General features: G+C 47.4%; 2 protein-coding genes across 4 annotated transcripts; one reads left to right on the top strand and one right to left on the bottom strand.

Moving 5' to 3' along the window:
- Positions 1–1258: 1258 nt before the first annotated feature.
- Positions 1259–5247, top strand: Spryd4 (SPRY domain containing 4). 2 transcript variants are annotated; one of them, XM_042698975.1, is made up of 3 exons: positions 1259–1375; positions 1736–2100; positions 4843–5247. In XM_042698975.1, the coding sequence occupies exons 1-3, from the start codon at positions 1267–1269 to the stop codon at positions 4885–4887; spliced, it is 519 nt and encodes a 172-aa protein (XP_042554909.1). In that variant the 5' UTR covers positions 1259–1266; the 3' UTR covers positions 4888–5247. The 2 variants fall into 2 exon arrangements, with proteins under 2 accessions (XP_042554909.1, XP_042554908.1); XM_042698974.1 differs by lacking the exon at positions 4843–5247 and having other exon boundaries at positions 1736–2915.
- Positions 3954–23238, bottom strand: Gls2 (glutaminase 2). Of its 2 annotated transcripts, none has more exons than XM_042698972.1 (18): positions 22988–23238; positions 18791–18890; positions 17398–17519; positions 16694–16823; positions 14834–14913; positions 14586–14749; positions 14239–14297; positions 8252–8284; positions 7890–7948; positions 7371–7437; positions 7183–7233; positions 6835–7011; positions 6012–6143; positions 5770–5862; positions 5543–5604; positions 4847–4923; positions 4323–4386; positions 3954–4182 (listed from the first exon to the last, which is right to left on the bottom strand). In XM_042698972.1, the coding sequence occupies exons 1-18, from the start codon at positions 23167–23169 to the stop codon at positions 4026–4028; spliced, it is 1809 nt and encodes a 602-aa protein (XP_042554906.1). In that variant the 5' UTR covers positions 23170–23238; the 3' UTR covers positions 3954–4025. The 2 variants fall into 2 exon arrangements, with proteins under 2 accessions (XP_042554906.1, XP_042554907.1); XM_042698973.1 differs by lacking the exon at positions 22988–23238 and adding an exon at positions 22744–22856.
- Positions 23239–25583: the final 2345 nt, after the last annotated feature.

The following is a 25583-nucleotide window of genomic DNA, read 5'->3' as shown; positions in this document are numbered from 1 at the left end:
CTCAAGGCTAGCGCTCTACCACTTGAGTCACAGCGCCACTTCTGGCTTTTTTCTTTTTGCTTATGTGGTGCTGAGGAATCGAACTCAGGGCCTCAGGCATGCAAGGTAAGCGCTCTACCACTGAGCCAACTTCCCAGTCCCCCAGATAAGTTTTTAATGTAGGCCAAACAGACTAAAGTTGAACTGTTTGGTATTTGTGTTTAGGTTCTACAGAAAGGAATTAGTAAAGACACCTATGCAGAACTGGGAATGTGGCTCAGTGGTAGAGTGCTTGCCTAGCATTCATGAAGCCTTGGGTTCCATTCCTAAGTACCACATAAACAAACAAAAAAGTAGTAGAGCACTAACCTTGAGCAAAAGAAGCTTAGAGATAGTGCCCAGGCCCTGAGTTCAAGCCCCAGGACTGGCAGAAGGAAAGAAAGAAAGAAAGACACCTATGCAATAAGTATCTCCAAGGCAGCTCACTCAACAATTGAAAATTGAAAATCCTCCTAACAAAATTACTGAGAAACTAGTGTGTGGTGATGGTGGTAGAAAAGAAAAGCTCTCTGTTTCTGGGGGGTCCGGTCGTGGGGCCTGAACTCTGGGCCTGGGCGCTGTCCCTCAGCTCTTCAAAAAGCTCTCTGTTTCTGGAAAGACTAACTTTAAAAATACCTAAATGGAGGTTGGGAAGGTGGCTCAGTTGTAGAGTGCTTGCCTTGCATGCATGAGGCCCTGGGTTCGATTCCTCAGCACCATATAAGCAGAAAAAGCCAGAAGTGGTGCTATGGCTCAAGTGGTAGAGCACTAGCCTTGAGCTGAAGAGCTGAGGGACAGTGCCCAGGCCCAGAGTTCAGGCCCCACGACCAACAACAACAAAGAATGAAAGAAAGATAAAAAGAACCCCCTTCCTGCCCCCCCCCCCCCAAAAAAAAACCAACTCACACAAACCTAAATAGCAGCCACATGCCCAGGACTCATGCCTGGCCCCTGAGTGCCCAGGCCCTGAGTCCTAGCCCCAGGATCAGCACATACATAACTTCTAAGCATCTGGTTATTGTTCTAAGAGTCCTATTTAGTTCAAATGCAAGCAGCACTTCCCCACTCACACACTATAAGTAAACAAAAGAACGGAAAACACCCTTCAAAGAGCAGAAGAAACTGTGCAGGAAACCATTAAGATGGCGACGCCCGCCTCAGGTCCTGGCTCTCACGTCATCAGGCTGCGCGGCCGCCTGGCGCATCACGTGGTCTGGGCGCAGGCCGCCCGGGGGCCGGGCCTCCCGCATGGGGGCGTGCCCCGTGCATCCGTGGCGTAAGATGGCGCTGCCCTTTGCGCGGTTGTGCCGCTGGGGAGCCAAACGATGGGGGGTTGCAGCCGGGGAGGCCCGGAGAGGTAGGGTCGTTATCTCCTTTTGCTCTCTTTTACCTCGGAAGCACTTCCCGCCTCTTATTTCCCGAGCCAAGAACGCCAGGCCCCTCGAACCACGTCCCCTCCCCCACCTGCCTCAGTCCAGAGTCTCAACTTTGCGCATCCTCTGATTTCTGCCGAGGCTGAGGCTTGCTTAGTCTGAGTTGTTGGCTCGTCGCGTTGCCGTATGATCGCCACCCTACTTCACTCTTGCCATCTTGGCGTTCTGACTCCCCTGCTTCCTCGTGATCCGACTGCTGGCTTCAGATCAGAATCTGGAGATCAGCAGTCTTAAGCCTAAGCCTTTGTGATATCCAGTCTTTTTTTTTTTTGCTCTGCCCGCAGGCGTCAGTTTCAAACTGGAAGAAAAAACCGCCCACAGCAGCCTGGCACTCTTCAAAAAGGACACAGGTGTCAAATATGGCTTAGTGGGATTGGAGCCCACTCAGGTGGCCCTGAATGTGGAGCGCTTCCGGGAGTGGGCAGTGGTGTTGGCAGACACAGCGGTCACCAATGGCAGACACTACTGGGAGGTGACAGTGAAACGGTCCCAGCAGTTCCGTATAGGAGTGGCAGATGTGGACATGTCCCGTGATAGCTGCATCGGTGTCGATGACCGTTCCTGGGTCTTCTCCTATGCCCAGCGCAAGTGGCATACCATGTTGGCCAACGAGAAAGCCCCAATTGAGGGAATTGGGCATCCAGAGAAGGTGGGGCTGCTGCTGGAATATGAGGCCAAGAAGCTGAGCCTGGTGGATGTGAGCCAGGTCTCTGTGATACACACGCTACAGACAGATTTTCGGGGTCCAGTGGTGCCTGCTTTTGCCCTTTGGGATGGAGAGCTGCTCACTCACTCAGGGCTTGAAGTGCCAGAGGGTCTCTAGCATGCCCATTACTGAAGTCCCTTATCATGCTTTTTGGCCAGCCTTGAGTTAAAAATGTCTGAAGCTGTTTTACTTTGCCCCAAAGCAATCAGTAGCTCCACAATTCAGTATCAGGTCCTCTGTCCGTCCTGTGAAAACTAGGCATACCGCCAAGCTTTCCCCTCAGATTACTGCCAGTTCCCTAAATTACAGGGGGTATATTTTCCCTGTCTTGGTTCTGTTGGCCCCTCAGACTGTTCAGTCCTGGAACCTTGCCTTTTAGTACTGTTCCAGTATATTAACCGTGATACCTCTCTTTTCCTTACCCACATGTTGTGTTTTGGGGGCTCACCAGATCTCTCCAGAGTGAATTGTTTCTACCTCTGACTGCAGGGGTGGTACAGTGACTTGCCTTTTCTCTACAGCACCTAAAAAGTCTAGGCTCTAGCTCCTTGGGTACTTTATTTACTCAGTGGGTCAGTGAGAAGGTATTCCTCCCCTAGTACCTCAGTGCCATAGACCCTCAGCCCCACACAGCTGCAGCTATCCTAAGCCAAGTCCATGTACCTCTGATACCCAGCCAGTTTGTCATTGTGCCAGTAACAGCTTTTACCAAAGGGGAAGAAACTCTAGGGGGATAGCTAAAGGATTAGATCCAGAAGCTTTATTCTTTTTTTTTTTTTTTTTTTTTTGGTTGGTTGTAGGGCTTGAACTCTGGGCCTGGGAACTGTCCATCAGCTCTTCAGCTCAAGGCAAGCACTCTACCACTTGAGCCACAGTGCCACTGCCAGTTTTCTGAGTGGTTTATTAAGAGTCTCACAGACTTTCCTGCCCAGGCTGGCTTTTAACGGTGATCCTCAGATCTCAGCCTTCTGAGTAGCTAGGATTACAGGCATGAGCCACCGGCGCCAGGCTAGAAGCTTTATTCTTAAGAAGTTCCTCTTCATATCACTATAATTGAAACTTCCTGAGAAAAGGAGACTAGAGTTTTGCATAATCCAGTTTTTGGCCTATGTAGACCCAAACCCTCATGTCTCCTTGGCAACAGGATATACTTAACCTAAAGCAGTATTGGGGGGGTTGAGGAAAACCTAGTGGAACAGATATATATATATATATATATATATATATATATATATATATATATATATATATACATATATATATATATATATATGAATTGTTTGGGCTTTGCTAGACCCCGTGGTTCTACCTTATTTTACCTTCTATGATGGTGATGAAATTAGAAACCCTAGGGGAAAAAGAATGACTTAAGTTTAACAAAAATCATTTGTGTAATTAAAGTTTATTTGAGCACAAAATACTTTCTCTGTCTATAAAATTGTTGTTAGCAGTAGCAGCAGCTTGTCGTGGCTTTGGGGTCAGACTAAGACTACTAAATCTAGATGTACTGGCACCTCCTTCTCTGTGATACACACAAGTGCATGGTCCTTTCTCTGAAGTCTCTCTCTTGTGATGGTTTCTTCAGGGAGAGAAAGGGGACCTGTTATGGTTTTTTAGTGGGCCAGGCTATTAGATTATACTTGTGTTTCTGTGGATAGCTCTACTGCAGGTGTCCACTGAGGACCTTCTCTGTGCTCTGTTCATAGAGGGATGGGGTGTTTTGACTCGCACAGAAAGTACTGGCTTGTATCACCAAATGGCCTTGGTTCCCACGGAAGCATCTCTCCTATTATTCCTGGTGGTTGCATGGGTGAGGTATGTGGCCAGCTCATGCTTTTCCTTGAGCAGGGTCTGTCCATGACCTGTGCTTACACCATGCTCTCTAAGTTCTCTTTGGACAGGGTCTCAGCTGCTGCCTCAGCCTGAGTTTCAGAGAGTGTGTAGGAGTCCTGATAATCTTGAAGCAGTTTGACCACCTCCAGGTGATTGAATTGCACAGCATCATCCAGAGGAATGTTGCCCCACCTGACAGAGCAGTGAACATGATTAGGCAAAGAAGACACAGGGAATGCCATAGTTGTATCATGTGCACAGTGGCTGGTGGCTGGGAGGTGGTGGTGATGAGGTTGTACCATTGTCCTCACTTTTAGCCTAATCTTACTCACCGGTCCTTGGCAAAAGGATTTACTTTGCAAGCCTCGATCAGGAATTTAACAACTTCAGTGTGTCCTAGGAATATGGGCAGAAGAAAATGAGAGGAGGGGCTGGGAATGTGGCTTAGTAGTAGAGTGCTTGCCTAGCATGCATGAAGCCCTGGATTCGATTCCTCAGTACCACATAAACAGAAAAAGCTGGAAGTGGTGCTGTGGCTCAAGAGGTAGCATGCTAGCCTTGAGCAAAACCAGCTCAGGGACAGTGCCCAGGGCTGGCAAAAAAAAAAAAAAAAGCGGGGGGGTGGGGGGGAGGAAGGAAAGAAAGAAAGAAAAAAGAAAAAGAAAGTGAGAAGAGGATATGGGTCCTGAACTCTGTTATAGACCTTTGGCAACTGGAGTCTACATAAGAGGGCAAGAGAAAAGGCCTTGGGATTTTGCTGCTAATACTAATAGTATAACTATACATATAATGGGACACTTTCAGTAGGAAAGAAAGGGTCTCACACGCTGCCTCCCCTCTTCCACTCTTTAGGTACCTTCAGCAGCAGCAACATGCAGGGCTGTGCGGGAGTCATAGTCTTTCTGTTCCATATCCATAGCTGACAAAGCAAACCTGAGGATAGTGGAAAGCAGCTAGAGTTATCCCAATCAGTCGAGAATCCTCTGTATCCTTTCTGTAGTTGGGTTAGATTGGATGGGATTCAGGAAAAGTAAAATGATTAATGTTAATATCTGTGGCTCTGTATAATGTGTTCTGTAACTTGTAAGTCTGTCCCATCCCACTTTCAGTATGGGAGTGTGATGCTTCCAGGAGGATCACTGGCACCTAGTTATAGTGTATATTTGTTGGTGTTGGTAATCCACTTGAGAGGGGATCCTTGCCTCCTAGGACCATGCTCTTAGCATTCAATGACCAGTGACTGCCACTAATTAAGTATTTACATGGCTGGCATTTTGCTTTCTGTCGCATATAAATGCAATCTGTGGCTAGGAATGTGACTGAGTGGTAGAGTGCTTGCCTAGCATGCAGGAAGCCCTGGCTTTGATTCCTCAGGACAGTACCCAGGTCCTGACTTCAAGCACCAGGACTGGCAAAAAAAAAAAAAAAAGTAATCTCTGTCCATTCTGGCTAACCCTAAAGTTGGTGTAATTTAACTGTCTTGGTATGTTACCTCCTAATAAGATCTCTGACTTGTATTTTATTGTGTATATCTGATATACAGTAGAGTTACCTCCGAAGAGCTGAGACATCTCCACTATAGGCAGCAAACAACAGGTTCACCACTGTCTTGTTCTGGAACACAGATACCCCACCTGAGATTAACTGGCTTTGAATACACCCAGGCCCAGCTCTACCTTGTAACCCTTCTCCATGGATGTTTAGTCAAGGGTATTGGTGAAATGTAACAGATTATTTTGTTCTGAGAAATCCTGCCGAGCCAGCCGAGGTTTTCCTTACCCGAACTTCTCCACCTTCACGCCGTGGGTCTAACTTCCGAGCACAGTGCCTCAGGTTGTCATAGTTGTGAAAATTAAAAAGAGACACCAACTTCTAGAATTGTAAGTCAGAGATGTAACAATAGCTTGTCCAGTTGCACTGGGTAGGAGCTCAAAATTGCTTTGTTTGCTTAAAATAAAGTTGCTATCATTAACTTGTTGCTTAATTGATAAATATTAAGTAGGACACACAGAGCCACTCACCTGGCAGAAGCTGATGCCCCTTTGGCTGTTCCCCAGTTTGTCCAATGGTGGTGATAGACACATCATTCCCATGACATTGGGTACCACCAGGAGGATGGCTCCTGACACAGCTGACTTGGCAGGCAGGCCCACCTAGAGAACAGATTAGATGCTGAAGATAAGCTGTGGGTTGCTCAAATAGGGAAACAAATAAGGCAGGCTATTTGAAGTGTCTGCATAGACAAGGCCACAATCCACCTTAACCTTTGGGCTTATTAATTAACTTCTTTTCTCAATGCCATCCTCCCCCAGTCCATGGATAGTTAGGAAATGTTTATTGAAATATTACTGATAGTATGCTTACTGGATGCTGTGCTGAAACTAGTGCAAAGCTTTTCATGTAACTTACATTCTGGGGTAAGAGACAGGCAATAGCTAAAAATAATTCTGATCAACCCTGAGAAATAGAGTGCTGTGACGAGGGAGAGGCAGATTTGTTTGAAAAAGGGCAGTCAGAAAAGCTGCTAGGGCTGCAGATACAGCTCAGTGGTCCAACACAATGAGGCTTGGCTTCCATTGCCAGTGCCAGATACACTAAAAATAAACCTCTCCTTAGAGGTGATATGTAAGCTGAGATGCAGAGGAGAGCCAGCCTTGTAAAGGCTTACCCAGGAGTGACTCATGTGCCTACATATTTGAGGGATGTGGTATGTGTGTAATACATTCTCGCCTGGCTGCAGGCTTGTGAATGGGAAGCAGAAACAAGCTTCCGCTTCAGAGACCAGTGTATTCTCTTCCTGATCTTGGGTATATGACAGATGAGTGACAGGGCAGAAACACTCACGTGGAAAGCAAATTGGCCAGAGAAGTCATACATGCCACAGGAATGCATGAGGCTGAGGGTGTTGCGCACGGCTTCAGCGCTCAGCACGCTCTCGCCTGTGATGGGGCAGATTCCTCCATTGGCCAGGGTGGCTGCCATGACACTACCTGATTCACAAGTGACCTCCACGGAGCATAACTATAGATACAAGGGACAGGTGATCAGGCAGAGTAGACAGGAACCATGTTCTGGGACAACAAGATCTCCCAAGTTCCTTTGGGGTTTCTGACAAAACAACCAGAGAGGAGTGTCTGTGGTGTGAGTCAGAGGGCAGTCCTGTTTCCTCAGCCCTGAGAATGCTTTACTTACCTGGAAGTAGAGGTCGAGGGCAGCCATCATGTCCACCCCCTTGGGAAAACACTGCAAGGAAGAGAGGGGAGAGCATTCTGTTCAAGCCGCACATTGACACTGCCATGGTCTTGGGTGATACCCCAATCCCAACTGCCTTCAGCCACCAGAATTCCCAGGGACTTTGTCTACTGGCTTCTCCCAGTTACCTTCTTTTCCTTGAGATAGTAGCCGATGGCATAATTCCGGTCCCCCGTTTCCTTCTCTGACTGGAATCTGAAGCAAACACCCAATTTAGTACTTGAAACTTGAGAGGTATGGGGAGAAGGAAAAATTACTTGCCTGAGAGGCAGAACCGCATCACATGTGCTACAGTGAATGAGCCCCCTTCTAACTTCTCACAATATTAGTAAATGTATGAGTCTAAGCAAACACTCTCATAGCTTTGTTGTAAAGTGTGTATTAAACAAAAATCACCAAAGGTACCCAGCCATTTAGTTAAGAAGCCTGGTGGGTCTTGACAAGGACTTCAGCACAAACACTACACTGCCTCTCATTTCATAATGATTAGAAATGGAACAAATTATTTCAGAAAGGAAACAAATGCCAAAGAAGGGGCTCAGAGGAAGCTAGGAGGCCAAGGATCCCCTAGAATCTCTCTCCTCTCACCGCTCCCCATCTACACACAACACTAGTGTGTTCAGCCAGTCTTCTACATAGGGCCTTACGTGGCATTGCTGAACCCCATGAATTCATTCCCAGCCATTTTGTTCAGATATTGCAACACCTGGAAGAGAAGAGAGGCAAGGCAAGAGCCACTTGACTAAGGATCCCCACTAAACACATTCCAGGCTGACTAGCCCTTATGAACCAGATCCATTTGGAGCATATCTCAGGTTTGCTTAAAAAGGGCAGGGACATCCACAGGCTTTTCTCTATGAGACCAGTAGTTTCCCATTTCTGGGACATAGGGCTTCTAATGTGAGCTGGTGCACATGATGCTGAGCTTAGAGCCAGGCACTTGGGGCAGCTGGGGAGGACAGCATGCCATGGAGAAAGGCAGCCAAGAGCTAAGTAGCAAAGAACTTACAAAATCAAACTTCTCTGCTTTGTTGCAGTCCATCTGCAGAGAAAGAGAGAGATGTCAGTATGTCAGTCCTAGAAGGATACCAGAGGTAGGGTCTGAAGGACTTAAGTTTTAGACTAGCCTTGCTACTGTGTGTGTGTGTGTGTGTGTGTGTGTGTGTATTTTTAATCTGCCAGTCTTCGGGCTCAAGACTCAGAGTATTGCCCTGAGTGTGTGTGTGTGTGTGTGTGTGTGTGTGTGTGTGTGTGTGTGTGTGTGTGTGTGTGTGTGTGTGTGTGTGTGTGTGTGTGTGTGTGTGTGTGTGTGTGTGTGTGTGTGTGTGTGTGTGTGTGTATTTTTAATCTGCCAGTCTTCGGGCTCAAGACTCAGAGTATTGCTCTGAGCTCTTCAGCTCAAGGCTAGTAGTGCTCTACCACTTGAGCCACAGTGCCGCTTGGTTTTCTGGTGGTTAATTGGAGATAAGGATTCTTGCCTGGGCTGGCTTTGAACCATGATCCTCAGATCTCAGCTTCCTGTGTAGCTAGGATTACAGGTGTGAGCCACCAGTGCCCAGCAAATGTGTTAATACTTTACAATGGCTTCTCTTTCTTTCTTTCTTTCTTTTTCTTTTTGGTCATCGTCGTCGTCATGGAGCTTGAGCTCTGGGCTTGGGCACTGTCCCTGCGCTCTTCAGCTCAAGGTGAGCGCTCTACCCCTTAAGCCGCAGCGCCACGTCCCGTTTTCTAGTGGTTTATTGGAGATAAGAGTGTCATGGACTTTCCTGCCAGGGCTGGCTTTGAACCGTGATCCTCAGATCACAGCCTCCTCAGTAGCTAGGTTTACAGGCGTGAGCCACCGGCGCCCGGCTTGGCTTTTCTTTTTGTTTTCTTGGATGGTCTGCAGGTAGTGAACTCAAGTGATTCTCCCATCTCATTCATGGGTAGCTAAGACAGCATGCCTGGTGCTTAAAAAAAAAAAAGAGCTGGGTACTGGTAGTTCACGTCTGTAATCCTAGCTACTCAGGAGGATGAGATCTGAGGATTGTGGTTTGAAGCCTGGACAGAAAAGTCTCCATGAGACTCTTACCTCATTAAACTATTCAGAAAAAGCCAAAAGTGGCGCTGTGCTCAAGTGATAGAGCTCTACCCTTGAGCACAAAAAGGCTCAAGGACAGCACCAAGGCCCTGAGTTCAAGCCCATAACCATCCAAAAAAACAAAAACAAACACAAACACACACAAAAAAAACCCCTTAATACCTAGTATGTAACACATGCATATATGTAGTTAGTGATCTTGGTTTTTTGTTTTTTTGTTTTATTGTTGGTCATGGGGGGTGGAACTCTGGGCTTGGGCGCTGTCCCTCAGCTCTTCAGCTCAAGGCTAGCACCCTACCGCTTGAGCCACAGTGCCACTTCCAGATTTTTGTTGTTGTTGTTGCTTATGTGGTACTAAGGAATCAAACACAGGGCCTCATGCATGCAAGGCAAGCAATCTACCACTGAGCTAACTTCCTAGCCCTAGTTAGTGATCTTAAAAATCAAACCATTAAGCTGGGTGTCTGTGGCTCATGCCTGTAGTCCTAGCTACTCAGGAGGCTGAGATCTGAAGACTGTGGTTCAAAACCAGCCAGGACAGCAAAATTGAGACTCTTATCTCCAATTAACCACCAAAAAGCTAGAAGTGGAGCTATGGCTCTAGTGGTAGAGCACTAGCCTTGTGCTCAAGAGCTCAGGGACAATGCCTAGGCCCTCAGTTCAAGCCCCAGGACACACAAATCAGGTGCCAGTGGTTCACACTTATAATCTTAGCTACTCAGAAGGCTGAGATCTGAAGCTCACAGTTCAAAGCCACCCTGGACAGGAAAATCTACTGAGACTTATTTCCAGTTAACCACTAAAAATTGAATATGGACCCTTGGCTCAAGTGATAGAGCACTAGTCTTAAGCAAAAAAAGCTCAGGACAGTGCCTAGGCTCTGAGTTCAAGCTCTATGAATGGCACACACACACAAAAAATAACCAGTGTGGTGGCTCAAACCTGTAATCCTAGCTATTCAGGAGACTGAGATCTAAGGACCTTGGTTCACAGGCATCCCAGGTAGGAAAGTCTGTGGGACTCTCATCTCCAATTAACCACCAGAAACTGGAAGTGGAGTTGTGGCTCAAAGTGGTAGAGCACTAGTCTTGACCAAAATGAGTTCATGGACGGTGCCCAGGCGCTGAGTTGAAGCCCCACGACCTACCAAAAACAAACAAACAAAAACCAGAGAAACATCATGCCAGGTGTGCTGGTATACTCCTATAATTTCAGCTACTCTCGAGGCAGAGAGTGGGAGGATCTTGTTTCAAGGCCAGTCTGGGGGAGAAAAAGGTAAGGGAGATTTTTAGCTAAACCAGTAAGTTGAGTCTAGTGGTGAGTATCTGTGGTCTCAGCTACAGGCATACAGGTACATGTAGGTAGGAGAATTGCAATCCAAAACCTGCCCTGGGCAAAAAATTCAAGCCAATTAACTTGGGCTGGGGTATAGCTCAAGTAGTAGAGCACCTGCCTATCAAAATTTCAAGGCCCCAGTTCAAAACCCTAGTACCACAAAACAAAAAAGTAAAAAGAAACTGGGCTAGGAAGGTGGCTCAGTGGTAGAGTGCTTGCCTTGCCTGCATAAGGCCCTGGGTTCAATTCCTCAGCACCACATAAGCAGAAAAAGCCAGAAGTGGCGCTGTAGCTCAAGTGGTAGAACACTAGCCTTGAGCTGAAGAACTGAGGGACAGCACCCAGGTCCAGAGTTCAGACCCCATGACCGACAAAAAAAAAAGTAAAAAAATAAGTTCAAAAAGAGAAGGCTGGGGGCATGGCTCAAGTGGTAAAGCACTTGCCTTTGGAAGTACAAGGCTCTGAATTCGATCCTAGTAACACCAGAAAAAAAAACTAGTATCAAGCCAGGCACTAGCTACTTAGGAGTCTAAGATCTGAGGATCATAGTTCAAGCCAACCCCAGCAGGAAAATACATTGAGACTCCTATCTCTAATAAACCACCAGAAAACTGGAAGTGGCGGTGTGTGGCTTCAGTGCTAGAGTGCTGACCTTGAGCTGAAGAGCTCAGGGATAGTACCCAGGCCCAGAGTTCAAGACCCATGACTGACAAATCTCTCTCTCTCTCTCCCCCTCCCTCCCCCCCCCCCCCCCCCCCCCCCCCGCCCGGGACTAGAACTTAGAGCCTGGGTGCTGTCCCTGAGTTTCTTTTGCTTAAGGCTAGCACTCTACCACTTGAGCCACAGTGCCACTTCCGGCTTTTTCTGTTTATGTGATACTGAGGAATGGAAACCAGGGTTTCATGCATGCTATCTATCTATAAATAAATATATAGAGATAGATAGACAGACAGACAGATATCAAAGAATGAAGATTCAGATAACCTCACTCAGTTGGGCATGGTGGTACACACTTATTAGCCCAGCACTTGGGAAGCTGAGGCAAGAGGATCAAGAGTTTGAGGCCAGCCTGGACTACATAAGGAGATCCGTCTCAAACAACCTCATTCATACATGAGCCTGACTCCTCCTGAGGCTTATCTTTACTTCCTTTTTTTTTGTTGTTGTTGTTGGTCATAGGGTTTGACACTGAGCCTAGACACTGACACTTACCTTTTATGCTCAAGGATAGAGCTCTATCACTGAGCCACAGCTCCATTTCTGGTTTTCTGGTGGTTAGCTGGAGGTAAGAGTCTTAGACTTTCTTGCCCAGGCTGGCTTTGAATCATGAGCCTCAGATCTCAGCCTGCTGAGTAGCTAGGATTACAGGCGTGAGCCACTAGTGCTCACCTTAACTTCTTTTTTTTTTTTTTTTTATTGTGAAAATACTATACAGAGGGGTTACAATTACATAGGCAAGGTAATGAGTACATTTCTTATCAAGCATTGTTGCCTCCTTTGTTTCCTCCTTCCCATCCCTTCCCATCTCCCCTACCCCCTCCTCACCTTTACATCTATCCTTATCTGAACCCTCATCCTGACTCTAGTCCTGCCCTAAGTCCTATTTGTAACCCTGGTCCTAATACCCTGTGCTAGATAGAGCATTCCTCTAGCCAAGCCCTGACTCCCATATTATCTCTAACACTAGATGGAGTAAGAAATGGGGTGTGGCTCCTTTGTTGCATATATTACAGCATTAAATTATATTGCTAAGTGTAATGAAGCTAATTGTGCATGTGTATGTGTGTGTATGTGTGTGTACTATGGCTTGAACTCCAGACATTACATTCTTTTTTTGTTGTTGTTGCTCATGGGTTTTTTTGTTTTTTGCCAGTCCTAGGGCTTGAACTTAGAGCCTGGGCACTGTCCCTGAGTTTCTTTTGCTCAAGTCTAGCACTCTACCACTTGAGCCACAATGCCATGTCTGGCTTTTTCTGTATATGTGGTACTGAGGAATGGAACCCAGTACTTCATGAATGCTAGACAAGCACTCTGCCACTGAGCCCATTGGTCATGGGTTTTGAACTCGGCCTGGACACACTGTCCCGGACCTTTCAGACCTTGCATTCTTTTTTTTTTTTGCCACTCATGGGTCCTGAACTCTGGGCCTAGGCTCTGTCCCTCAGCTCTTCAGCTCAAGGCTAGCACTCTACCACTTAAGCCACAGTGCCACTTCTGGCTTTTTCTGCTTATGTGGTGCTAAGGAATCAAACCCAGGGCCTCATGTGTGAAAGGCAAGCTCTCTACCACTGAGCCACCTTCTCAGCCCATCAGACCTTGCATTCTTGCTCAGCTTTCTAGAGCTCTTGCTTGGCTTTTTTACTCATAGCTGGTGTACCACTTGAGCCACATTTCCAATTCTATCTTTTTGTTTAATTGAAGAGTCTCTGGGATTTGTCTGCCCCTAGTTCTCAGCTGGGTGCCAGTGGCTCACGCCTGTAATCCTAGCTACTCAGGAGGCTGAGATCTGAAATCTGAAGATTGTGGTTCAAAGCTAGCCCAGGCAGGAAAGTCTGAGAGACTCTCATCTCCAGCTAACCAGCAGAAAACCGGAAGTGGTGCTGTGCTCAAGTGTAGAGCAACAGCCTTGAGCTGAAGAGCTCAGGGAAAGCGCCCATGCCCAGAATTCTAGCCCCAAGACAGACAAAAACAAAAACAAAACCCTAGATCTCAGCCACCTAAGAAGCTAAGGTTTTCTATTTGTTTTTCAGTTCTGGAATTGAACTCAGGGCCTTATACATTAGACAAGGTTTTAGCTGACATAGATAGGAATGAGATAAGGTAGGTCCAAGAGGCAGGGCTGTAGATAGTGCTTAGGGAAGTGTGTGTGTGTGTGTGTGTGTGTGTGTGTGTGTGTCTGTGTGTGTGTGTCTCTGTGTGTGTGTGTGTTAGACTTGGCTTGGTCTCCTACCACAGACTCTTTGCTTCCTGCATAGGTCAACTATAAAGTCAACACCTGGGGGGAGGGGGCAGAAACTCTGACACCTGAGTTCTCAGGGGGATGGGCTCCTAACACCACCTTCCTCAGGAGGGGCTGTGATTGGCTCTGGAGTGTGGCTGCCCACGTTGTTCTCAGGTTCTTGCTCAAGCCCTGGGAGACCTACAGCTGATGTGCCTGCCTGACACCCTTGCTCAAGGCCAACTCACAGTTCCAGGTGACGTGAATAACTGCCCTGGCCCGACCATTCACCTTTTTCCAAGTGTCTCTCACCTAGGAGTGGCCAATCAGTGCCTAATAGTGCTGTCCTCCCCCGTTCTCTCTGGCACTTGGCCCTTGGTTTTAGGCAGGGGTCAGGACTTGCTGTGCACTTCTGTAAGGTCCAGGAAGCACTGGGCTCCAGACTCAGGTGGGGGAAGGAAACAGTATGGGGAGAGGTGGGTGATACAGTCCTTCTTACAAACCTCCTCAGCACACCTAGATCCCTGCCGTGCTCTTACATGCTTCTTGGTAACCCCCAAAGGAATCATACCACTCAGCTCCCCAGAGCTGTGCAAGAAGACTTAGAGAATAGTATCTATCAGAAGACGGGGGTGGCACTGACCTTGATCAGGGAGCTGACGACAATGGCACCAGCATTGACCATGGGGTTATGGGGGATTCCTGAGGAAATACAAATCAACCGGAATCTCATTAGCCACGGAAGAAAGCCTGTTTCACAGCCTGCTCATTCTGTGGGTTAGACAAAAAAGATTTCTGAGAAAGGAAGGACAGGGCTAATGGGGAAAGGCAGAGGCTACAGCTGTGTACTTTGGCCATGGCCAATCTCTGATCTCAGAAGCTAAGCAGGGTCAGGCCTGTTAGTACTTAGATGGAAGAAAAGGGAAAGGAACAAGAAAAAGAAGGCTGGGGGTGGGGGAGGGGAGTGGAGCGTGGTCTGAAGTGGCTTACCTTCCTCATTGAGGGAGAGCTTGTTGTAGCGCAGACCACTGGGCTCCTTGCCCACAAACTTATGCACATAGTCAGTGCCTAGTGTACTTATGGAGATGGCATACGTGAGGGGTTTCACGCAGGACTGCAGGCAGAAGGGGATCTTTGTGTGGCCCACAGAGTGCCTGCAGACAGACAGTGACATGAAAGGGGTTCTATTTTACTCAGCCCGGAGCCCTCCCTCCCTTTCCTCTCACCCAACATCTTACCGCTGACCATCCACAGTACACAGGGAGACGCCCCACAGGTCCGGATTTGACTTGGCCAGCTGAGGAATATACGCTGCCACCTAGCCAAGAGTGGGTAAAGAGGAGATCGATGTGGAGAAGAACAGAGCTGTATTCAGAGTCAGGAGAATCTTTTTTTTTTTTTTGCCAGTCCTGGGGCTTGAACTCGGGGCCTGGGCACTGTCCCTGAGTGTCTTTTGCTCAAGGCTAGCACTTTACCACTTGAGCCACAGCACCACTTCTGGTTTCTTCTGCTTATGGGGTAATAAGGAATCAAACCCAGGGCTTCCTGCATGCTAGGCAAGCATCTACCACTAAGCCACATTCCCAGCCCAGGAGAATCTTTTAATAAAGGATAAGATCCTGTCTCCAGCATGGAGAATGGTTCCCTTCTGACTACTGCTCCCAGAAATACCCAAGTCTTCCAAATTCTAGGGGACCTTATCTTTCTGTAGTCCCAGGCCTGTAGAGCTGGCAATAAAGTCCATGGAAGGTTAAAACAAAAAGAATTCTGGAGGCTGGGCACTGATGTCTCATGCCTGTAATCCTAGCTGCTCAGGAAGCTGAGATCTACAGATTGTGGTTTGAAGCTAGCCTAGTCAGGAAAGTCTGTAAGACTATTATCTCCAAAAAAAAAAGCCAGAAATGAAGCTATGGCTCAAGTGATAGAGCACTAGCTTTGAGCAGAAAAGCTCAGAGACAGTGCTCAGGCCTTGAGTTCAAGCCCCAGAACACACACACACACACACACACACACACACACACACACACACACACACACACACACACACACACACACACACACACACACACACACACACACACACACACACACACACGGAAAAAAAGAATTCTGGAATTGGCTTCCTTTTTTGGTTGTCAATTACTCTAAGTCTCTTAGAAAGCTTCAGTTGAATTTTTTCTTTCTTTTTTTTTTTTTTGGTCGGTTGTGGGGTTTGAACTCTGGGCCTTGGCACTGTCCCTAAGCTCTTCAGCTCAAGGCGAGTGCTCTACCACTTGAACCACAGCACCACTTCTGTTTTTTTCTGGTGGTTTATTGGAGATATGAGTCTCACGGGGGCTGGGAAGGTGGCTCAGTGGTAGAGCGCTTACCTTACATGCATGAAGCCCTGGATTCGATTCCTCAGCACCACACAAGCAAAAAGAAAAAAGCCCGAAGTGGCGCTGTGGCTCAAGTGGTAGAGCGCTAGCCTTGAGCTGAAGAGCTGAGGGACAGCGCCCAGGCTCAGAGTTCAGGGCCCACGACCGGACCCCCCCCCCCCCAAAAAAAAAAGAAAAAGAAAAGAGTCTCACAGACTTTCCTTCCCAGGCTGGCTTTGAAATGCAATCCTCAGGTCTCAGCCTTCTGAGTAGCTGGGATTACAGGTGTGAGCCACTGGTGCCCTGCTTTTCAGTTGACTTTTTATGCCATCTGTTTCCATTAGCACTGAGGATTCTCTGCTCTAGAAGTCAGGTGGATAGAAACATGTGATATCCCATTTTTAGAAGTTCTGCTTCTCCTCTCATCCTGGAGGATTCCCAGCCCCAGAAAGTCTCTGAGAGGGGCTGGGAGGGTGGCTCAATGGTAGAGCGCTTGCCTTGCATGCCTGAGGCCCTGGGTTCGATTCCTCATAAACAAAAAGAAAAAAGCCGGAAGTGGCGCTGTGGCTCAAGTGGTAGAGCGCTAGCCTTGAGCTGAAGAGCTGAGGGACAGCGCCCAGGCCCAGAGTTCAGGCCCCATGACCGGACCCAAAAAAAAAAAAAGAAAGAAAGAAAGTCTCTGAGAAGCAAGTTATGTCTGGCCCAGAGCCCCTGCCCCTCCCTTATCCCCCTGGCACTCACTTTGCCTCCAGTGAGCTCTTTGCAATCCTCAAAGATGCGATCCACATGGCCCGTGAACTCCTCAAAATCAGGAATGACAAACTTCTTTCGGAATGCCTGGGTCAGGAGCACAATGTTGCTGCTCACACACCTGGATCCCAGACATGAGTGCATTAGAAGGCTAGAGAGATGCAGCTGAGGCTCACTTTGGAGCCATGGAATGTGAGAACAAAGAAGGTTATAAGTAGCTATCTGGATTGGGACCAATAGCTATGTGACATTTGGCAAGTCACTTTTTATCTTTCTAGGTTTTCATTCTTTACCTCTGAAATGAGGGGTTATAATAACATGGGAGATGGCTCAAGTCATTATGTCTTGAGATATGAGAAATAACAATAAACATATATGTCCCCTCTATATATTTTAGAAGTCCTAAGTCATATTTACATGTTTATAAATATTCAAATATCTAGTGAATAAATAGGATATTATCTAGAAGATGCTCACTAATCTGTTCACAATGTTTACTTCTGGGAAAGTGGGACTAGGATGTGGTAGAGAGGGAAATGAGAGCATGTGCTTATAAATCGTTAAAACTTATATGAGTATTCATGTAGTACTTGTATAATAACTAATAAAACAAAGTGGGCTGAGCTGTAAAATTGCCCAGTGTCTGTCCACAGAACAGTTCAGGGAACTAGTGCCCTTATCTTTGGGGCCCTCACTTTTGGAAGAGATCTCGGTCTAAGAGGCCACCACTGCTGGATTCTTGGACCATGCGGTGCATCTGGCACATGCAGTCCCGGAGCCGAGGATCTGATGTCTGTAGTCCAGTGGCCTTCAATGCCTGTGGGTGAAATAAAATGTCTGGTAAAGTCAGCTCAAAAGGTAATAATCTAATCCTAATAATCTTCCCAGGATATTCAACTAAGTCAAGCCCAACTACAAATGGAACAAATGGATTGGGAGACTTAAGAGATGCTGGACTAGCTCTGAAGACCAACTAGGGTTTCCTGAATTTTTTTTTTTTTTAAATTTTGGTGCTGATCCTGGGGCTTGAATTTAGGGTTGGGACACTGTCCTTGAGCTTCTTTTTTTTTTTGGTCAGTTGTGGGTCTTGAACTCTGGGCCTGGGCGCTGTCCCTCAGCTCTTCAGCTCAAGGCGAGCGCTCTACCTCTTGAGCCACAGCACCACTCCTTGAGCTTCTTTTATTCAAGGCTAGCACTCTACCACTTGAGCTACAGCTCCACTTCAAGCTGTTTTTTTTAGCAGTTTATTGGAGATATAAGAGTCTCACAAGCCAGGTGCCAGTGGCTCACACCTATAATTCTAGCTACTTAGGAGGCTGAGATCTGAGGATCGAGATTCAAAGCTAGCCTGGACAGGAAAGTTCCTGAGACTTTTATCTCCAATAAATCACCAGAAAACGGGAAGTGGCGCTGTGGCTCAAGTGGTAGAGCACTAACCTTGAGCTGAAATGCTCAGAGCCAGCATCCAGGCCCAGAGTTCAAGTCATACAACTGACACACACACAAACACACATACACAGAGTCACAGACTTCCACTTGGACTGACTCTGAACTGCAATACTCAGAACTTAGCCTCCTGAGTGGCCAGGACTACAAGCATGAGCCACCAGTGCCTGGTGACATTTTTTTTTCATTGTTAGTGTTTCATTTCCTGGCCTTTGGACAGGGATTGGGTTGTCTCTTCAGCCTAGGCACCTGGTACTACATCTGTCTTCTTCATCCTCACATAGCAACTTACCAACTAATTGCCCTTCACCTGCACCTGCATCCTCCTTTCTTCACTTCCGGGATTTTTTTTTTGTTGTTGTTGTTGGTTGTGGGTCTTGAACTCAGGGCCTGGGCGCTGTCCCTCAGCTCTTCAGCTCAAGGTGAGTGCTCTGCCACTTGAGCCACAGCACCACTTCTGGTTTCTGAGTGGTTTATTGGAGATAAGAGTCTCACAGACTTTTCTGCCCAGGCTGGCTTTGAACCATGATACTCAGATCTCAGCCTCCTGAGGAGCTAGGATTACAGGCGTGAGCCACCGGCACCTGGCTCACTTCCAAAGATTCTAAGGGCTTAGAGCTCTGAAGAGATAGAGTAACTTACGGTAGTGAACTTGTGGATAGGGATTCGTTCCTGTCCCTCGGCAATCGTGTAGAAGAGCAAATCACCGAGGCGGGATAGCATGCCACTCTCTGATGAATCACTGTTTGGAGGCAGAAATAGGAGGAGGACAGGAGCCTGAGAACTCCCTGCTCCTCCTCCCTGAACATGAGCTTATAATTAGGTGAATGTCATTCCATGTCTCTTCCTTGAGAGATGGATCTATCACTCTCTAGCCTTTTTTTACTTCTGACTTTCAGGCCTTTATTTCCAGTTGCCTTCTAGACACTTGCACTTGTTCCACAGGCATTGAAACATGTCCAAACATGAATCATCACACCTTCTTACACCTTCCTATGCATTTCCTATCATAGCTCCCTAGTGCCTAGAGTAAATTCTTTATTTCTTTGAGGCAGGGTCTCACTGTGTAGCTCAAGCTGCCCTCAAACTCTTAAATCATCTTGCCTCAGCCTCCCAGGTGCTAGGATTATTGAAGTGCACTACCACACCCATCTAATTTTTTTTTTTTTTGCCAGTCCTGGAGCTTGAACTCAAGGCCTGGGCACTGTCTCTGAACTTCCTTTGCTCAAGCCTAGCACTCTACTACTTGAGCCACAGCACTTCTCTGTGTATGTGGTACTAAAGAATCAAACCCAGGGCTTCATGCATGCTAGGCAAGCACTCTACCACTAAGCCACATTCCCAGCCCACACCTAGCTAATTCTTAATTCGAGGGTCTATAAAACCTTCCATCCTTCCTTTCCTGTAGCTCACCATTCTTCCACACTCTAGTAAAGAGATGGTAACTCAAATGGGACAGGCACTAGGAAGCTTTGTAGCGTTTGCTATGCTTTACCTTTACATGTAATGACTTTTCTCTTCATCTCGCACAGTCCTACTCATCTTTCAAGGTCCAGGTCAAATGTTACCAACTTTAACCTTCGCTAAACTCCAGATTTTGCTTGTGCTGCCTATTTGTCTCACGTACCATCTTTAATGTCAGTACTCTCTTGCTCCACTGCTAGGTCTTTGTGTTTTATACATCTTTGTCTTCATAGCAATGAGCAAAGTCCCTAGCACATAGTGGGTTCTTTAATAATAATTACCAAGTTACATTGCTAGGAAGGGCCCACTGCCCCAAATGTCTCTTCCACTGGTTTGTAACATCTAACATTCCTAAATAATCAAATGTCTTCTTCGTCTTCAAGAGTTCTTCTATTAACATAGTAACAAATTTAGAGGAATTACTTTATCAAATCATTTCCAAATATGAGCGATAACTGAGATTAATACACTCTCAAAGTCCTTTGATCCAACAATCTTGTCTTCTAGGAATTTATCCTGCAGGTACACTCATATACCTACAGAGTATCATGTTCACAGTTATTCACTGCGTTGTTAGAAATAATAAAATTGGAAATAACCTGAATGTACATTATTATGGAACTAGGTAGGCAATTTACCATATATTTATATAGTAAACTATTATGCAGAATTAAGAATGAAATTAGAGCCATGCCCCAGTGGCTCATGTCTATAATCCTAGCTACTCAGGGGTCTAAAATCTGGGGATCACAGTTTGAAACTAGCTCAGGCAGGAAAGTCTGTGAGACTCTTACCAACTAAACTACTTAAAAAAGAAAGAAAAAAGCCAGAAAAAAAGCTGTGACTCAGGTGGAGCACCGGCCTTGAGTGAAAAAGCTAAGGGACAGTATCCAGGCCCTGAGTTTAAGCCCCAGGAAAGGCATACACACACACACACACACACACACACACACACACACACACACACACACACACACACGGGGAAATACATATGTGTTTGCTTATTCAGGTACAAAATAATTCTAGAATGGATAAAAAATAAGAAGAGAAGAGGCTGGGGATTAGCTCAGTGGAAGAGCACTTGCCTGGCAAGTGCAGTTCGGTTCTCAGTTCTGGGGGGGAAAAAGGTACAAAAGACCAAAAAAAGAAAAAAAAAAATACTAACACAACTAGAAATAAGAAGTAAAGTAGGCGTTAGGCCAAAAAAAAAAAAAAAGTGTTAGGTTGGAAGGAATACTTTTCACAAAGGCTAGTTTGTGTATTTTTAATTTTGAACTATTTGGTTAGATTGTCTCTTGAAATAGTACACTAAAAATAGACTCTTGGGACTGGGGTTATGGCTCAAATGGTAGAGGACCTGCCTAGCAAGCATGAGGCTCTGAGTCTAAACACTAGAACATCAAATAAACAAAGACTCTCAAGGAGCTTGTCATAGCCTAGACCCGTGTGTGTTTGTAGCCAGGAAGAACAGCAGAACAGGGACAGTGTTTCTATTTCTGGGGACTCCAATAAGTCACAATGACACTAGTGCCAATAGTGAAGAGAGGTAAAAAGCTAACAGGACTAACTGCAGAGGAGAGTTGGGAAGAACTTTGAAGTTAGATCTCTGCTGACAGAAGACTAGAAATAATGCCATGTCACTTTTGAATGTCTCAAAAATCTTAAAAAAAAAAACAAAACCTATCACTCAGAGGTCAATCACCAACATAATGTTAAAAGTAAAAGAGCAGGGCTGGGAAGGTGGCTCAGTGGTAGAGCGCTTGCCTTGCATGCCTGAGGCCCTGGGTTCAATTCCTCAGCACCACATAAGCAAAAAGAAAAAAATCCGGAAGTGGCACAGTGGCTCAAGTGGTAGAACACTAGCCTTTAGGTGAAGAGCTGAGGGACAGCGCCCAGGCCCAGAGTTCAGCCCCCACAACTGACCAAAAAAAAAAAAAAAAGCAATTTGAATTTCAGGGCATTTCCTCTTTGCTGATCTTCCCCCTCATGACATCACACTCCCAGAATCTATCCCCCTTAGGGGGGGTCAACTTCTCTCTGCCCAGGGTGTACCTGTGCAAGACCAGGAGCACAAGCAGCTCTAAGCAAGAAAAACTAGTTTCCCATATACATTCCATCACTGATCCCACTAGAGAGAGTGTGTGTAGGAAGCCAGCGATGATACCTCTACCGTGATCACCCCAAACAAAGTGGAAGGGTGAGAGAGGTGAAGCCTTTGCTCTGTCCCACTTCCAGTCTATGGGAGGAAGTGGGCTGGAGATTGGGACAGGAACGGCTTTCAGTATTCCACATCTCTTTGAGAAGATGCTGATGGAAAATACTGCATAATAATGACTAATAATAAATAATACTTATTGGTGTTTTACCTCTCAGGACAAGGACTCCAGCGGTGGTGAGGTAGTGCTTTGTCAGTCTGGCTACTTTAATTATGGTGTATATGTGTTTCTAAATGTCATCAGGTAGATGTCAATGACAGGGAAAATGTGACTGCTATAAAAATAAAAAAGCAGGAGCTACTTGGACCGGGTCTAGCTGGACTTCTGGGAAGGATAAGATTTCCTGCTCCAGCACTATGCATCTTGGAGAAAAGAAGGCACAGTCACCAAGTACTCCTGGTTAGTGAAGGAAAAGAGAGGTTCAGTCTCCAGGACGGAAGATGTGCCCAGAGGAAGGGAACCTTTCTCAATCAGGAAGCCTGACGGGTACCAATAACCAAGTCTGACGTCTGGTTTCGGAAATCTGCGTCTGTACGACTCGAATCCTACCATAAACTAGAAATATTCTCTCCACTCAAAGACCATTTGGAAAACCATCCTTATTTTACAGATGAGGGAGACCTGCTACGCGAACACACCCAACCGATCTGTGCGCACCTGCGCACCAATAATAACGCGCGCAGCTCTCAGTCCCCGCGCCAAGGACGCGCAGAAACAGACAGGACCCGAGTGCACTTGGACCTGGGGCAGGAAGCTGTTCCATCCCCATGCATCCCCTACAAGACACGCGAGCGAGCGCCACCGAGGAGGCGAAGAAAGGTGAGGGATGGGCGGGTGTGCACACGGCCCCGCATTCAGACACGTGCACCAAACAACACTCGGCGCCCATCTGCGTTCCGGGGTTTCAGTACGCACCTTGGACAGGCACCATCTCGTAGACCGACCTGCCCAAACGCCCTCCCGGGCGGCGGGCACGTTACCGCCCGAGCGCGGCGGACCCAAAGCCCCAAATCTAAAGGAAAAGGCATCGCAGGCTAGTGAGCGAGGAGAGCGGGGAGGGGAGAGCGCTGCCTGGGGAAGGGGGCTCCCCGGGAGCGAGCGAGAACCACCGCGGGAGTGGGAGCGAGCCGGGCCCCTGCCCCCGTCCCGCGAGCCTTACTGATCCTGGTGCTGCGGCTGGTGGCTGCGCGGCGTCTCCCGGCCCCGCGCCGCGGCCTCACTGAGGTGGCACCGGACGCCCCCGCCGAGGAGCGGGCTCCGGCTCGGGTGACCCCAGCCTCCCCGCCGGCCGTGCCCGCGCGCCCGGCTTAGCGCGCTCTGCAGAGCCCTCATGGAGCGCATGCCCCCGCGCGCCGCGCGCTTGGCCCGGGCGCCCGAGACGTCTGTGCGGTGCCGGGAGGGAGGGGCGGAGGAGCGCGGCCAGGCTGCGCGCGGGGGAGCCGAGCTGTGCGGCGCCGAGCCCCAGAGAACAGGGAGAGGGGCCCGGGGGTGGGGCGAGGACAGGAGGAGGGGCCTGCGCCTGGGCTGGGGCCAGGGCGAGGTGCCCCCGCGACCCCAGGGCAGAAATGGACCCGGAGGGCTGCGGAGCACCGAGAGAAGGGAGCTACGGTCTAGTGGGTGGCAAAGAGGGGGCGGAGCCCAGGGGTTAGGACTGACAGAGCCCTCGTCCAATCACCGGGGAAGCAGAGCGCTGGGAGGCGGGGAAAGGCGGTCCTACATAAGGAGGGTCAGGCTGTGGGCGGTCCGCCAGCGCCTGCGGATTCTTCGGGTGCTGCGCAGTGCGTGCGGGAGTTGTGGGCGGGATGGTGAAGTTGAGGGGGCTGCAAAGTCTGGGACGCAAGGGGACACCGCGAGGTTAGGGACGGTGGAATTTTCTGGTTCCGACAAGACTGCTGCTCGAGAGACAAGGATGAAGTTAAGCTCTATTCCGGAGTCTCTTAGTGACCTAAGACTCAGAAATTATGACCGCTTGAGTAGGTAACCCCTAGCCATAAGTACCAGAGCCAGAAATTAGACCCAAGGCTTTGAGTACCAGGTTCTTCTCCTTGCCCTTTTCCCGGGATTGACAATCGAGTTACCCAAAGAGACATGACCCTGTCACTAAAGGAGGTATTTTGTGTGTGTGTGTGTGTGTGTGTGTGTGTGTGTGTGTGTGTGTACCAATACTGGAGTTTGAACTCAGGACCTGGGCACTGGCCTTTAACTTTTTCACTCAAGGCTAGCACTCTACCACTTGAGCCACAGCTCCACTTCCTGACTTTTGGTTCATTAGAGATAAGAGTCTCATAGACTTTTCTTGCCTGGGCTATCTTCTAACCTCAACCCTCAGATCTCAGCCTTCTGAGTAGTTAGCTAGAATTCTAGGTAAGAGCCCCCATCACGTAGCTCATTTGGGGATTGCAATCTGAAATAAATTGGGCATCGTGGGGCATATCTGTAATCTCAGCACCCTAGAGGCTGAAGCAGGAGAATTTTGAATTTGAGGTCAGCCTGGGTTACACACACACATTAACAAAAAAGTAACTGTGGGAAAATAAATATCAAATCTATGCATCCTGTGTTCTGTGGAAAATCAGTTCTGCTTTGTCTTGGTTGGGCCAAGTTAGAGGGGTTTGGCTTAAAATCAGATAGTGACCTTTTTGTTTTTGTTTGTTTTTCCTTTCTGTAGGCATACTCTATATGCCTTACCTGTTCTCCTATCAGTAGGACTTCCTCTAATTCAAGCACTCCTGTCTCCGCCTTCATTTTGCCCAAGTGGAAAAAAATTTCACTTTTTTTTTTTGTTTTTTTTTTTTTGTCGGTCGTGGGGCTTGAACTCTGGGCCTGGGCGCTGTCCCTCAGCTCTTCAGCTCAAGGCGAGCGCTCTACCACTTGAGCTACAGCGCCACTTCCGGTTTTCTGGTGGTTTATTGGAGATAGGAGTCTCACGGTCTCTCCTGCCCGGGCTGGCTTTGAACCGCGATCCTCGGATCTCAGCCTCCTGAGTAGCTAGGATTACAGGCGTGAGCCACCAGCGCCCGGCTTTCACTTTTTTTTTTTACTTGCTACACTCATGCCTCAGCCTCCTGAGTAGCTGTGATTACAGGCATGTACTGTTACGCCTGGCTTTAATTAAGGATCTTAATACTTAGCATAAACTATATCCAACATTAGTTTTATAAATAATAGGCTAATTTTATTCTTGTTTCATAGGAAAATTGTTGTTTCTCTGATCAAGAAAAGAATGCCACGTTAAAGAATTTCTAAGCCAGTGGCTCACACCTGTAATCCTAGCTACTCATCTGAGGAAGCCAGCCTGCTCAGGAATGTCTGTGAGACTCATCAGACAGTTAACCACCAAGAGTCAGAAATGGTGCTTTGGCTCAAGTGGTAGAGTGCTAATGTTGAGCACAAAAAGCTCAGGGACAGTGCCTAGGCCCTGAGTTTAAGCTCCAGGACTGACATAAAATTTAAAAAGCAATTTTTTTAAGGAATTTCGGTATATTTCTCAAAAGTTGTTTGCTTCCTTTATTTCTTCTCCCTACTTCTTTAAGTTAACTTTACTTACAGTTAGTAGTGAGCTCCACACTCAAATTCATTCTTCCACTAACAGGAATTGATTGAGCAATGAAGAAAATCTGCTTGTAGAATGGGAGCCTCTTTGCTTAGAGAACCAGCCCCAGCTGAACTTTGACCTTTTCAACAATTTTTGCCTGCACTACAATATTGCAGCCTTTGCATGAGGATGGAGCATGTAAGACCGGTGACTCAGGAAG

The sequence above is a fragment of the Dipodomys spectabilis genome, unplaced genomic scaffold (assembly GCF_019054845.1).
Source record: "Dipodomys spectabilis isolate Male_0828 unplaced genomic scaffold, ASM1905484v1 ptg000234l, whole genome shotgun sequence".
Lineage (NCBI taxonomy): Eukaryota > Metazoa > Chordata > Mammalia > Rodentia > Heteromyidae > Dipodomys > Dipodomys spectabilis.
This window is presented reverse-complemented; position numbering and strand designations above follow the sequence as displayed.